The 15,745-nt window shown below is 29.6% G+C and overlaps 1 protein-coding gene across 1 annotated transcript; it reads left to right on the top strand.

Annotated features, from left to right (window-relative positions):
* The first annotated feature begins 8,472 nt into the window (after positions 1-8,472).
* On the top strand, positions 8,473-15,520 carry garz (Sec7 domain-containing protein garz). The gene is made up of 6 exons (XM_027344459.2): positions 8,473-9,027; positions 9,195-10,073; positions 10,145-11,640; positions 11,701-14,337; positions 14,394-14,618; positions 14,688-15,520. Exons 1-6 carry the CDS (start codon positions 8,931-8,933, stop codon positions 15,366-15,368), a joined length of 6,015 nt encoding a protein of 2,004 aa, XP_027200260.2. The 5' UTR covers positions 8,473-8,930; the 3' UTR covers positions 15,369-15,520.
* The last annotated feature ends 225 nt before the right edge of the window (positions 15,521-15,745 follow it).

The following is a 15,745-nucleotide window of genomic DNA, read 5'->3' as shown; positions in this document are numbered from 1 at the left end:
GCTGTATTTTGGAAAAATATTTGATCTGTGATTTTGAAACAAAAAAACCAAAACAAAACAAAACAAAACAAAACAAAACAAAACAAAACAAAACAAAATGACAAATTCGTTCGTTGTTATCGCTGTTAATCAATTTTCAATGATTTTTTTTTTGTTTTGTTTCAATGAATGGGAAAACAAAACAAGAATAATATTGATTCATTTAATATTTGTAAAGAAAGACAATGCAAAAGCAAAAGATTCACACGTGCTATCTTCTAGAAAAACAGAAATCTATTTGTTTGTTTCAACAAAACAAGAAAACACTTTTGTGAATCAAATCGATTTTGATATTATCAAACTTGTTGAATGTGTGTTGTTGTGTATTGGTTTTGTTCGGTGTATCACTATGTTCATATTTTTTTTTAATTTTTTGTTTTTTGAATTTGGATTCGGTCAAAACGGCAATCGAAAGTCATAATAAAAAAAAGTGATGGATATTTTGTCTGTTTGTTGTTGTTTGGAACGAAATAAAAAAGGAGAAAACTAAACTAAACTAAAGTGAAATATCATCACCACCACAAGAGAAAACAAAAAACATAAAGTTAGTTGTTGAAAGAGAGAGACAAACAAATAGTGAAAAAAAAAGAATCTTTATCCAATATACACATCCTATGGCGGCTATTTCAATTTCGATTTTATTTTATGTTATGTTATCATCATCATACCTGAAGGCAAACTTTCTCTCGTATATTATCTCGAATAATATTTCTCTCAATATCATTTCTTGTGAATTTTGTTTTCAAATACATCGACCTAAATTTTTTTCCCAACAAATGAAAAGAAAACGAATTCTCCATACAAGAAATGCCATCAGTAAAAAAAACAGCTACCTTTATTTTCTTTTTCTTTTTCATTTTCTTCTTCTTCTTCAAAACAAAATAATTTTCATGTCTCTTTAGGAAATGAAGATGAGTTTTTCAAGAAAAAAAAATGGATTCCATAAATCGCGCCACCTTTTTTTGTTTGCTTTTTGTTCATCCCAAAGATATATTATCATTTTGGATCATCGTGATCGCCTATGGTAACAAAAAAAAATGATGTTAAAAAATTCGAGCAACAGTTTTTTTTTGTTCATAATTCCAATCATAATTGATAAAACAAACAATTCAAATAAATTTCTTACCTTTTTGCTACACATACTTAACAAATAAAGATGGGCATTATTTTTAACAACAACAACAACAAGTGATTCATCGATCCTACTTTGTGCCATCATCATCACCATTTTGGTCATATAGACATCGAATTTGAATAAAATGAATGAAAAATTTATGAAAAAAAACTTCATTTTGAAAAACACACACACACACTCCACCCCAGATTTAAAATGCTAATTAAATTTATGATCAAAAAATTGAATGAATGAAAAGAAAAACCAAACAAAATGAAATTCTTTGATTTTTATTTCCGGAATAAAAATATTTTTTTTTCAGTTTGACAAGCATTGTTTGTTTACCAAAAAAAACATCGATATATCGATTGTTCGAATGTTTTTGTGTGTGTTCGAATTCGAAACTACTCCCAACAAAATAGACATCGAGATGGGCGATGTATCGATATTTATTTTGTTTATTTTATCTGTTGCACAATTTTTTTCCTTCGAAAAAGATTAATTAAATTAATTTGATTTGATTTTCTACCTGTATACAATTTTCAATGAAAAGATTTTTCTCTTGGAATGACGTTGTGATAATGATCAAAATGGATGTTGACAAATCAAAATTGATCAATTGGGCTACAAAATAATCGACTTTGAAAACAAGAAATCTTTTTCAAGAAAACATTCGCTAATCATCAGAATGAAATATAAAAACAATAAATTTCTTTTTTTAATTGCAAAAAACAAAACGCGAATTCGACATGATCATAATCTGATGTTGATAAATATTGACATGAATCAAACAACAACAATAGGATAAGCGACCATGATTCAAATGGAAATAAGATGGATATAAAAGATAAGTAATAAGGAATTTTTAAAAATGTAAAATTGACAATTGTTTCAATTATCATTGGTTTTTGTTGTTGATCTTTTGTGTCAGGTAGAAACAAAAAAAAAAGAAAGAAAAGATTGACCATTATTATTATAAACATCTCATCTTCATTTTTGGATGATTATCATCGAATAATAATTTTCTAACCTAATTCTTCTACGGTGAAAAACAAAAACCAAAGTAAAATTCATAAAACGCGCGTTATTCATCGCCCACACACACACACACAAACTGTTTATATATAGTGTTTATCGGATGTACAAATCAAAATGGAACAGTTTCTGTACAACAATTTTAATTTATTACTTTTTTTTTCGTTGTTGCTTGGGTGAATATCCAACAATAGAATCAACTATATTTGTAAAAACACACAAAATTCAACTATTCAGTTTGAAGTCAAAAACCAGACTGATTCATTTTTATTCATTTCTTTTTAAAGTATTTTAAATAAATTCTTTTCATAAATAACGTGATATTTTTCATCCATTTACATCCCCCCGCTTTAAGATTGTAGATTAGGGGAAATTTTGATTATTACAATAGTGTTTTGGATATTATACAATAATTTTTTGTTTTTGTTTAAATGACAGAAATAAATGATATTACATTTGTATGTTGAATAAGAAATTATGTATTAATAATTTTGTTATAATTGTTATGGATGTATTTGTTATTTTTTTATCGTTAAAAGAAAGAAATGTTATTTTGATGTACATATTTTCATCATGAATAGTACTGGTTGATTATTTCAATTTTTTTATAATAATTTTTTCAATATTTTTTGATATTTTTTTTCAATATTTTTTGATATTTTTTCAATATTTTTGATATTTTTCAATATTTTTGATATTTTTTTCAATATTTTTGATATTTTTCAATATTTTTTTTTGATATTTTTTTGTGTGTGTTTTTGTTTTCAAATAGTTTTTCATCTAGCTTAACTTTACAACTTTCTAGATTACTGACTACCAACAAGATTTGTTAATCTAATCAACTGACTCGTTTCGTTATTACTACCTTTCTTTCAACTAAAAATTGAACATAATTGAATGAAATAAAGATTAATAAAGTGAACTGACGACTTAGATGTTGATTATGAATCTATCTATTGATTCTTCATGCTAAAGCTAAAAAGGTCATCTTTTTTTTCTAAACTTTAATTGAGAATTGAGAAATTATTATTTTTTCCTAAATTATTACTAATTATCGTTACTAAACATAAATTAAATGCTAACATTCTGTAGATTATTTAAGTGTTTGTTTTTGTTTGTGTTTTTGTTATAAATGTTGAATAATTTTTTTTTCTTTCACTTAACAGATCGTAGTTAATTTTTTTTTGATTACAAAACAATTCGTTTTTGTTGCCAAATTGATGGTGATTTGAATTAAATTTATTTTAAATCGTTGACTTAAAAATTTGACAAGTTGTGCTTAATTAATTTAATTCTTCATATTTTTTTGGGATTAGTTCCATGTGCTTCTTGCCCGTTAGAAAATAAAATGATTCTTTATATATTTTCATGTGCTTCTTGCCCGTTAGAAAAAAAAAAATTCATTGGGTATTTCCAGGTGATTCTTTCCCGTTAGAAAAAAAAACATAGTTCTTCATCTTTTTTTTTAATAATTATAAGACATTAATAGATCTTGAGAAACGTCGCGAATTCTTTTAATAATTTTGTATTGAATACACCAAAAAAAATTATGATTAGATTTCAGGTCCAAATAATCAATGTGCGACCATATCGGGAATTTAAACAATGTCGAATAATAAACTTTAAGGAACTTGAACATTGGGTGCGATATCAATCAACTTGACTAATAATCTTCAAGAAATCCTTTCCAAGGAATTGCAACAATTGATGCACTTAATACAATTTACGTTAGCACCATAGTGGCTTGAAATAATTGTTGATAATGAACAACGTTGTGTTACAATATAATCATCATAAACACATTCAAAAGTATGCAATTATATTTGATATAAGGGCAATTTGATAATGTGGTAGTTGATTATCATTGGTTAAACTTAAAATTTTCAGATGTTATTGGAAACAAATAATTTTTTTTCAAGTTATGTTGGCCGTATTATGTAATGCACATTGAGATGTTAATTTGTTATCTGTTGTAAAGTTGGTGCACGAGTTTGTTTACCATGTTCAAATGCTGCAAATGCAACCAAACAGATATCAAGATTATGTTCATCAAATTTTGTGTAAAACCACAACATTTTCAAGATTCTGATTGCTATTGACAATCGTTAAAGGGGAATAGATAAATTTCGAATATTCGATAATTGATTCGGATTACGGAAGATATAATAGATTTGATCATTAAATTTATGTTTTGGTTGCTGTTTCTGGGTATGATTTTTTTTATCGATCATATAATTGATGATGCAATAGTTATTATTGTTGATGATGGTAAAGATTAATAGATAATTTTTTTTTTGAATATTTTGAAAATTTTGAGAATCAAATTGAGATATGGAAGATATAATTAATATGACCATAAAATTTATGTTTTCCAAACATAATGATTTTTTTTCCAATGAATCCGTTAATCAATGACGTAATTGTTATTATTATGGATCGGATGTTGTATTAATCAATGATGATTGTTTGTGAATCGGTGATAAAGTTGTTGCTGAACAACATTGTGTTCTATTACATTCACCATTATCACGTTTAAAATATGTGACTACATTTGATGTTTGAAGCACTTGTAGTGATGGTTGCAAATTCATTAGTCAAACAGATTTTTCGACAGTGTAATCTGATTTAATTTAACCAATTTTCAGTTTATCATATGTCACATAGCAAAACAGAACAATATCACAGTTATTAAGTTTAGACTGTTTCAGCCAAATTTCGCTATTGTAATGTTCAACAAATAGTTTTTTTGTTATAATGGCCATATTATCTTTAAGATGGATATTGTTTTCCCAATTGACAAAGAGACACAACATAATGCATAACAAGCTGTTAATTTCAACTTCAGCGGTAAGGTTGATGCAATTAATGTTGGATTACAATTTCCCGAATCCTGTTTATACAACCGATAAAATACCAGATTTATGTTTATCAAATTTTTGATTGTCGTACCCCCAAATTTTTAAGGTTTAAATTGTTGTTGTTGGTGGTGATAAAAAATTCATCTTCACGTAGATAATTTGCAATTGAATAAAGTAATGAATCAAGCAGTGATTTGTGTTTCAGATACGAATCATATTGTTAATCATAATCATCAACATTGATCAATTGTTGTTTGTGACGATTTGAATTAGTTTGAATCACTTGTTGTGGTTGCAGTTGGACAACAATATAAATGACGACAAAAAACAAAATAGATGACAACAATTTGTTGTTTTGATTGTTATTTTTTTTTTCAATTACGCCGTCATCAAGTGATTGATCAATTTTTGAGTCTGATATGTTTCGACAACCTCAAATGTTTGTTGTTCAACGACTATAGTCGGTTGAGATGTATCAAAATTCTTGTTGTGAATTTCTCTTTGTTGTTTCGGTTGCCATAATTTGTAATATATTAAATATTATTGAATTAATTCTGGAATTGATTTTCGAATCAACCAATAGATTTGATTGTCGTTGAAATAATGATATTTGTTGAATAAATCTGGATCGGTATTAAATCATAAATGTTACATCCCTTATATCCGTTTTTTTTTATTATTCGCAGTTGATGAATCATTGATTGTATTGGTGGATCATTTCATCAATGATTGATCAATAAATTGGCAGAATGTTGTCATACATTCAATTGTATCGAAGTGTGCACATTAATTTGTGGTACAAATTGTTGGTTTTTTTTGTGAAAGATAACAGCTAAACCACCGGACAGTGCCATACAATGTAACCATAATGGTGTAATAATTTATGATATTGTTTAAATTCCGTGTTTTTTTGCCATCTGAATTGAAATTACACAATATAGTGTTAACAGTTTTGATCATTGTAACGAAGGATAAACCAAGTTCTGATCTGGATATATTGGGGATTCTTGTGAAATCTTTAAATGTTACACATTTGGATAATGTTAGTTGTTCAACACTTTTTATAAAAAAAATCGATATCATCATCGTAAAAATAGCAAATGATGGTTGCCAACCTTCATCCCCCCACATTTATGAAATAGCATCTGATTGATCGGATTTAACTTCGATTTTTTTTTTTTGCAATATGTGTTACATAATATTTGGAATAAAAAAAAAAGTGATGAATCGAAAATTTCATCCTTGTTTAAAAAAAAAACCACATATACGAATAATATCCGATTATTATTGTCGGTTGTCTGATTTTGAATCATCGTTAATTATGGATACATCTGAAAATGATTTGTGAAATAAATCTTCAACCAATGTTGGTGATAATTTTATAGTATCCGATATTCATATTGTCCACCATGATTATTATGGTTAGTTTGAGTTTTGTCATCGTTTTGTTTATTGACAATTTTTCCAATAAAAATTTCTTGAAATTTTTGTGATAAATTTGCACATGAATATCATTCAATGCAATCAAACATATAATATGCATTCGAAATTTAAACAGTTTCAATTGATCAATACCATTTCCTTCACTATCAAGTTGTCCAACCATATTCTTATCAAATGATATAATGATATTAAACCATCAGTTACAATGATATGATGGAAGAAATCAAAATTATGATTATCTTTAATCATTTTGGATACTTTAAATAATGTTGGCATTAAATTCGATACACTTTTTTTTAAGAATCATAATCAATTGTGAATTCCGAAATAATTCGATAATTTCTTGGATATATTGACAATAAAATTTTAAAGGGTATCCCTTTTGTGCATTATGATGGTGTTGATACATCGTTGTTCATGTATAGTGGATTATCCAACAAATTGAAATGCGCACTTTGATTGATTAATTAACTTCAGAGAAAGAAAGGAAATAAACAATTGTTTTTTTTTGTATATTAGGATCTCTCTGTTGTTGATCATTATGATCTTGACATTGTTTACAAGGACATTGTGATTAAGATCCAAATGAGATGTCAGGTAAGATCATGAATCTATCGATTGCTTGATGCATTTCTCATCATCGTTCGATTCATCGATTCAAAATTTTTGGTTTTTTTTCTTGTGAGTGTTTCGGAATGTATTGAATTGAAACACAAAGTAAAACAAAATTCACTGTAGATGAGTGTGACTTTGAGTCAGCAATGATTATCGATGAAAACAGTGAAATTGGTGAGATGATTAAATTTGGTTTTTGTAAGTGTTATGGAACTTATTGAATAGAGCACAAGATAAAAGGAAATTCACTGTAGATTAATGTGACTATGAGTCAGCAATGATTGTTCATGCAAACAGTAAAGTTGGTGAGATGATTTGATTTAGTTTTTTTTGTATTTGTAAACGTTTATGAATGAATGTCATTTGAATGTCAAATTTGTCACCAAAGTTTGTTAAAATAACTTTTTTTTTATGAGTTGGCGATGATGGGTATTGGGTTTGTTGGCCACGTGGTTTTTATTTTCAACGTGGAAATTGTTTTCCATGCATGTGTTATAATCGAATAATTAGAAAAAATGGATAGGCATTGGGAAATATTGGATTTTTTTTTCTGACAGATTCTTCCCCCCAATTAGATAACTGTTTTCTAAGATAAGAGAAAAAAAATAATAGAAAAGAGAAAAAGAAAAAGAAAAGGGAGAGAAGAAGAAAAAACTCATTTGGGCAGGTGTAGTATATTTTATTAAAAAGAAAAAGAATTATGATATCTTATCTGATGGATTGGAAATCCTGATGAAAATTCTATATGAAATGATGAAATGGACCAAGGGTAATTGTAAGGTTTCGGTGGATTAATCCTACTGGCTTGTAAAAACACACAAAATTCAACTATTCAGTTTGAAGTCAAAAACCAGACTGATTCATTTTTATTCATTTCTTTTTAAAGTATTTTAAATAAATTCTTTTCATAAATAACGTGATATTTTTCATCCATTTACATATTATTAAGATTTGAAAGATGATTGAACAAAACAGAAAAATGCATGTTTATGCAGTGTAAATTGGTCACGATTTGACAAACAATCGTCAATTTTGTTGATCGATGTTGGATAATCAAGATCATGATGTATATAGAATGAATTGTTGATTAATCTTTTTTGTTTCTGCTTTTGTTTTTGTGAAAAACAAAGTTTTTTTTTCACTGTTCATGACAAAGAACAAACGGATCAACAACGGTATTTATTATTATTATTATTTATATCATCAACAAACAATTCGAATCGATAAACTATTGCTTTTTTTGGAAATCAATAATCGAACGATTTCAATGATCAAACGAACAACAAAAACAATCGGATAATAATAATAACAGCTATTGCGGATCGACAGACAATAGATTCTTGTAAACTAAAACAATTGAAAATAACAATGATTAATAATGAAAAAGAAAAAGAAAAAAAAATATTTGAAAATTCCATTAAAAAGAAAAAAAACTGGATGAAACCAGATTTTTTTTCCCGTTAGTTTGGCGCGCTCTTGAGTCGAATAAAAAGAATACAGGTTTGGATAGTGATGGACACCTAAATTGGATACTATCGATACCGACTACTATATACTCTATGTTGATGTTGGTGCTTTAAAAAACAACACGCTACGTGTTCGATTGTTGAATCTTTCATTTGGTTTGTGTCATTTGTGTACCATAATTTAAAATTTGTTCCAAAATCTTTAAAATTGTTATTATTTTTGTTGAATTATTTTTTTCATCATTTCATGAAATTATTTCTGATTGTTATTTAAATTGAATCGCTATACTTTTGTTTTGAAATTGCAATTTGTTTCCAAAGTGTTTCAGAAACAAACAAACAAACAAAAACAATGCAACAATGATGATTAACAAAACTAATGCCAACTATTTGCACGAGCAAGAACAAATTTGCAATATCAGCCAAAATTTTTACACCAATGATTCTATGGAAAAAGGTTCGAATTCTTTTGTTATTGTTTTGATTTATGGATTCAAAGAAATTTATATGCAAATTAATCTTACAATCTTATGTGAATATGGTTGATGATGATTGCAATTCTTGTTTTATGTTTCCTTTTTTATGATCGTGATTAAATTTTGTTCTTTTTTTTTGAAATTTTAGTGATATTAGGCGAAGCAACGACCTTGTCGACGTTCATTCTGAAAAACAATCAACGTCTTACAAAAGCTAATTATGTTCAATTATCACGTATGACATCAATGATAATCGAATATGAAATTGAATTTGAGTCGAATAATGAAAAATGGAGAAATGAAAATAATGAACAATGGCTTCAGACAATCGACCCATTGTTGAAAAATTTGATTTTATTACGATCCCGATTGAATCAGGAACGAATCGTTGGTTCATTAGACGCTAGTTATTTAAAACCATTCTGTGATGTGATTGTCAATAAAGATGTTAGCGGACCAGTAACTGGTTTGGCATTGCAATCAATACAAAAATTTCTTAACTATGGTTTCATCAAAGATGATGAAATTGTCCGACTTATTAGTGAATCCGTAACGAAAGCACGTTTTGTTGGCACTGATTCGAATAGTGATGAAGCTGTTCTCATGACCATATTGGCTGTACTTGAAAGTTTGATCGTCATGCCATTCTATTCATTAACCAATGGTATAATTTGTGAAATAATGCAAAGTTGTTTTCGTATAGCATTTGAAAGCCGTTTAAGTGAATTGTTGAGAAAATGTGCCGTAAAATCTTTAACAGAAATGGTTCGTGCATTATTTATTCGTATATCCTCTTTTCAAGATAAAGGTAGTCATAGTTGTGCCGATGGTAGCGTCAGTAACAATAGTGGAAGTGATGCTAATGGCTCCGATTTCAATTATTTTTATCATGATAAGAATAATGCATCATTCCATAAATTGAATCGAATGGGCAAACGATTTGTTTCGACTGCCGGACAAAACAAGCATGGTAACAAAAAGCTAGAAGTAGCAAAACAATCAACAAAAGAAGATCTAACGACTTTAGGTAGGTTATTGTTTATTGCTTATTGTTTGTTCTTAATTTGCCTAATCTTTTTTCTATTTTTGTAAAAAAAGACTCACACATTCAAAAATCTCATGGATTAGCATGCATTCACGAACTACTGTCATATTTGACATCATTGATTAATCCGTTGCCTGATGGCCAAAATACTGAATATATGGTCAACGTTGGTCTACAATTGTTGACCATTATATTTGAGATTAGTGTCCATGAGATTGGTGCCAATTATTGTTTATTGTCAGTGGTCAAAACCGATCTCTGTTGGAACATTATGCAATTGTTGCAAAATGAAAAGAACTTGAACACGTTTTCCAGTGTCTTGCGATTATCATTTCTTGTGTTTGTAGATCTTCGAATGCATTTAAAATATCAATTTGAAGCCTTCTTACTACGTATAATGGATATTGTTGCAACGGTTAATACACCTTTAGAATATCGAGATATTTGTATGGAATATTTATTACAATTTTTTCATCACATTCCATATTTGCCGCATGAACTATTTTTCAATTATGATTGTGATTCATACGCTTCGAACATATTGGAAGATATGCTGCAACTATTGTCAAAAAATTGTTTCTCTTCATCGGCTAACAATAATCAGAATCAAAATGTTCCATCATCTCCTACTTGGTTATCATCATCATCAAATCTGAATTTCACTGCCTTACAGATCTTATCGTTTGAGGTGCTATTGTCAAATTTAAAAAGTTTGCAAATGGCTGAACTACTAAAAGATAAGGATGTTTACCTTATAGCGAATCCGGCCACCATGATTGTCAACATTTCTAACATCCGCGATTTAGCAGTGGAGGCTTTTCCTGGTGCTCCTCAACAGAAAATTAATGATGATGAAAAGGGAAACAGTTTAACAATAGAGCAATTCAATACTAACATTATTAAAGATATCAATCATCAAACACCAAGTAATTATTGCGAAGATAATTTGTCCACCACTATGAAAGATGCCATTGGCGGTGATAACGATAATCGCCAAATCGATCAAGATACTGTTGAACAACCATTGTCAACGACGGAAGATCTTGAAACAGAAAGCTTTGTATTGGCCGACAATTGTATTCAAGTTGAATCAACAAAACCGAATATTGAAGAAACAGTTCCGGAACCGAATGCACCAACAATTAATAAGTATTGCGTAACATATTTGTTTCCTCAAAAACCAAACCTTGCAAGTAGCGAACAAATCGAAGCATTAAAACAACGAAAATTATTATTGTGGACAGCCACAGAAAAATTCAATCAAAAGCCTACCAAAGGAATTGAATATCTTTATGAAAATAAACTTGTTCATAATGATGATGATGTAGTTTCATTTTTGCGTAACAATTCCCGCCTTGACAAAAAACCATTGGGGGAATATTTGTCGAACAAGAAAAACATGACAGTTTTGTCCAAATTTGTAGAAAGTTTTACATTTAAAGATATGCGTATTGATGAGTCGCTTCGATTGTATTTGGAATCATTTCGTCTGCCTGGCGAGGCTCCGCTTATTTCATTGGTTCTGGAACAATTCGCCCATCATTGGCATGTATGTTTTTTATATTGTTTATTATGATTTCTGATTGATTGATTGATTTTTTTATTGTAGGAATCAAATGGCTGTCCATTCGTAAATGAAGATGCAGCATTCAGTTTAGCATATGCCATTATTATGTTAAATGTTGATCAACATAATTCAAATGTTAAACGTCAAACTAATCCGATGACATGCGAAGAATTTATATCAAATTTACGTCAAGTCAATGGTGGTAAAGATTTCGATCGAAACATGTTGACGGAAATCTATCACATGATCAAAAACAATGAAATTATAATGCCGGCCGAACAACAAGGTGTGGTACGTGAAAAATACTTGTGGAAATGTTTATTAAAAAATTCGGAAACATTAAGTGGCGTCTATTGGTTTCATTTGAATTCTGTCATGAAAAATTCAAATCAACAGGATTCGCCCTCATTACCTGTTGTCCAAAATCATTTCAAAAATACAAAGGAAGATTCCGTTGTCAAGTTATCTATTTTAAACAGATCAATTTTTGAAATTTCAGGTTCGCCTTCGATTTCTACATTAACTTTAGTATTCGATAAATTGAATCCTGATCGACAGCCTTGCATGTCACGACTTGTTTTAAATCAAGGTTTTGCTAGTTGTTCATTACTTTGTGCAAATTATGGTCATTTAGACAATCTGATTGAAAACTTATCGAAATTTGTCATTGCATCACCTCGAATAACGACTAAAAGTGAACTGGTTGCTTACTGTCTGTTTAATATTTGTAAAGAATATGCAAATGAAATGCGATCATCATGGAAAAATATTATAGAATTAGTATTGTTCTGGTATGATAATAAGTTACTTGATGATGGATTAGAGATCGATGATTTTGCTCTTGAATCAAAAAAGATTAGTTTAATACGAAAAACACCATTGAAAAATCTGAAACAGCAAAGTGAACAAAATCAATCGACATTTTTCCTCTCTAGTTTTTATTCTTATTTTGCTAGTAATTCACCAAATGATCAAGATATTATCAATAATGTCAATGATGTTACAAGAAGTGGTAATGGTACAGCTAATTTTGGAAACGAAACTAATGATTTGGATCAGTCAAAGGCTGATGAAAAAACAGACCTTTCAAATCAACGTAATCATTATTGTCAAACTTTAATATTGATAATTGAAGAATCTAAATTTCTACACATTGATTCGTTGATTGAATTGATTAAAGCACTCATTCAAGTCGAATATTGTGATACATTTGACGATGATATTGAAGTATTCAAAATGGAAATGCTTTTGAAAGTTATATTCATGAATCGTGATCGCCTTTCAATATTTTGGGATCTTATTTATCGTCATATCATTAAATTGATGCGTTATTGCCCACAAAGCGAATATCTAACTGAACGTATCATTTCGTGTGTGTTTCGTTTGGCCATCCGGTTTACATCAAGACCAGATTTAGTGAATGATCAAATCTTTCTACTTCTCTATCAGATTCTGATATTTTTTGATCCATATTCAATTCAACGTAAACACACTGCTTTAACATTGCATTCATTCATATTACATTGTAATTGTTATCTTACCAAAAATGAACAATGGGCACTCGTATTTAATCTGATTCTAGCTATTTCAATCGGTTATTATCCACCTAACAAAAAACTTGGACAACCACCGGAGCAACAGCAATCGATGCATCATCATCAAGCACACACACCGGCAATGCCAGATGCAAGCAGTAAAAATTTTTCGCAAGAACCACCTAATACCAATGTTTTTTCGCCATCGGTACCAAGCATACCTAATGATCTAAGAAAATTATCTGCACATTTAAATATCAAAAAGAATTTATCGGAGAATATTTTTTCATTCAACACCTACCAATATCGAATAATGGATGCTGAGGCTTATGAAAAATGTATTGATATAATGGTATTGATCATAAGAGAATATTTACCCAATAATGCTAAAACAATGCAGAAAAATGTTTCATTCAATGTGTATGAAATCGCGCAGATGGCAGTGGGTGTTCTTTATCGATTCGTTGAAGCTTCCATTAAGATACAATTTGCAACCACTCGACCGAATTTTGGCCATAGTAAGAATTCCAAAGTTGCTAATAAATCTCGGCTGTCTAGATTGACTAATGCTATACTCTCATCAAGTGAATCCGATAGTGATGATGAATATCAACAGCAGCAGCAACAGCAAAAAGATCAGCCCGTTAAATCGGAAATAACATCAGTGACCGAAAATGTTTCACTGAAATTATTAGATTTGATGCATTATTTTCATCTTTATGCTCCAACAATTGCTGGCGATCAGATTGGATCAGATGTCTTGTGGAATACAATATGGTGTCCATTGCTTCAAGCAATCGCATTTTTTTGCTGCGATTGTCGTCGGCCAGTACGAACCTGTGCTTTCACTTTTTTACAACGAACATTGCTCTTACATGATTTACAAGTGTTAAATGCTAACCAATGGGAATCCTGTTTCAACAAGGTTCTTTTCCCGTTACTTTCTAAACTGTTGGAACCGATTAATATGTGCGATCCCATTGGTATGGATGAAACTAGAATGCGTACGACAAATTTATTGTGCAAAGTTTTTTTACAACACTTGAATCCTTTATTAACTTTGAGCACATTTACTGCTTTGTGGCTTACCATTTTGGATTTCATGGAAAAATACATCAAAGCGGATATGCAAACCGAGTTGGTGGTAAGTATTTACTAATTATTTCTGCTAATTTAAAAATAATAAAATTTCTTTTATAGAAAGAGGCGATTCCAGAATCCTTGAAAAATATTCTACTTGTAATGAAAACAGCGGGTTGTTTTAATGAAACATTAGCATCAATCACTTGGGATCGTATCAATAAATTTCTTCCCAATTTGTATTGTGACCTTATAGAACCTCCAATGAGACAATCTGAACAACCGATTGAACAAGCTGTGAAGAACGAATCCACATCCACAATTCTTCCCCAGGAAATCGAAGCTGTAAGAAAATGTATTTAATTATTATGTACATTCTCTACATTAATTATTTTACATTATTTATTTATAAAGCAAAAAGTTTCATCTGTCGCTAAAGAACAATTTGACAATTCAACTCCAGTGCCACCATTCTCAATGCCATTGGAATCCTCTCAACCCATTGATCGATCAATCGAATCTAATGACCAATCAGATTCTAACAATCTTCAGTCATCTTCTGAAACAACAGAAGACGAAACCAAACAGCTAACAAATCCGATAAATCCCATTTATAACTTACCTTCGACATTCATTGATATGGAATCGGTTGTCATCCAATCTGATTCACAGCAATTTCAGCCGCAAACAGCACCGGTGCCTTCTAATCCAGAGGAAGCCGCGAATCCTATTTCGAATTCGAATTCTAGTCAGTCAACTCAACACTCACAGCATTTTCATGGCCCATCAAATCCTTTGGTTTATCCAGGAACAATAGCTCAATTTTATCCTCGACATGAAAATTCTTCGATAATACAATCAAGTAGCACATCAGCTACCTTGACAAATACAATGGCTTCAACTAATTATCCGATTCGTTACTCGTCGATTATGGATCCAAATATGAATAAACATTTAATGTTTTCACAACCAGGACGAATCCTCGTGCCACAATCATCATCATCATTATATCCATGGCCATTACCAAATGATGATGCAAGATTGATGAATCCAACACAAACATCTCAACAATACCATTCACCACCGCATCAATGAGTTATCATTAATAAAGAGAAATAATAGATCATTGCCTAATATTGGCGTCATTTTTGTAAACATATTACCTATCAAAATTCCGAATAAATTTTTTTGTGTTGGTTTAGGTTCATTTTAATAAAGAAAATTGCCCAAAATTTTTAAAAAATGAATTTTCTTGAAAAAAAAACAAATTAAAAAAAATGTCGGCATACGAAATGACGTAAACGATAATGACGACAATACAATGGAAAAAAAATTATATAATGATATGAAAAATGGATTGTTCCATTCACTAACACACACACACACACGTAAAAAATGCTTTATACAAAGTGTAGAGGTTTTCAATTTTTTTTATAGCAATCTTTATTAGAATTAAAATAAAAAAAAATATT

Source organism: Dermatophagoides pteronyssinus, unplaced genomic scaffold (assembly GCF_027571235.1).
Source record: "Dermatophagoides pteronyssinus isolate colony J.1.1.1.1 unplaced genomic scaffold, Derpt_VIB-CSIC_2022.12 sq0010, whole genome shotgun sequence".
Lineage (NCBI taxonomy): Eukaryota > Metazoa > Arthropoda > Arachnida > Sarcoptiformes > Pyroglyphidae > Dermatophagoides > Dermatophagoides pteronyssinus.
Note: the sequence above shows the minus strand (reverse complement) of the source record. Positions and strands in the feature narration are given on the sequence as shown.

Bases quoted from the DNA above. Each gene is read 5' to 3' on its own strand.
- garz (XM_027344459.2), top strand. From the start codon at position 8,931: ATGATGATTAACAAAACTAATGCCAACTATTTGCACGAGCAAGAACAA. The intron at 10,074-10,144 runs GTAGGTTATTGT...TTGTAAAAAAAG, and splicing joins AGAAGATCTAACGACTTTAG to ACTCACACATTCAAAAATCT. The intron at 14,619-14,687 runs GTAAGAAAATGT...TTATTTATAAAG, and splicing joins TTCCCCAGGAAATCGAAGCT to CAAAAAGTTTCATCTGTCGC.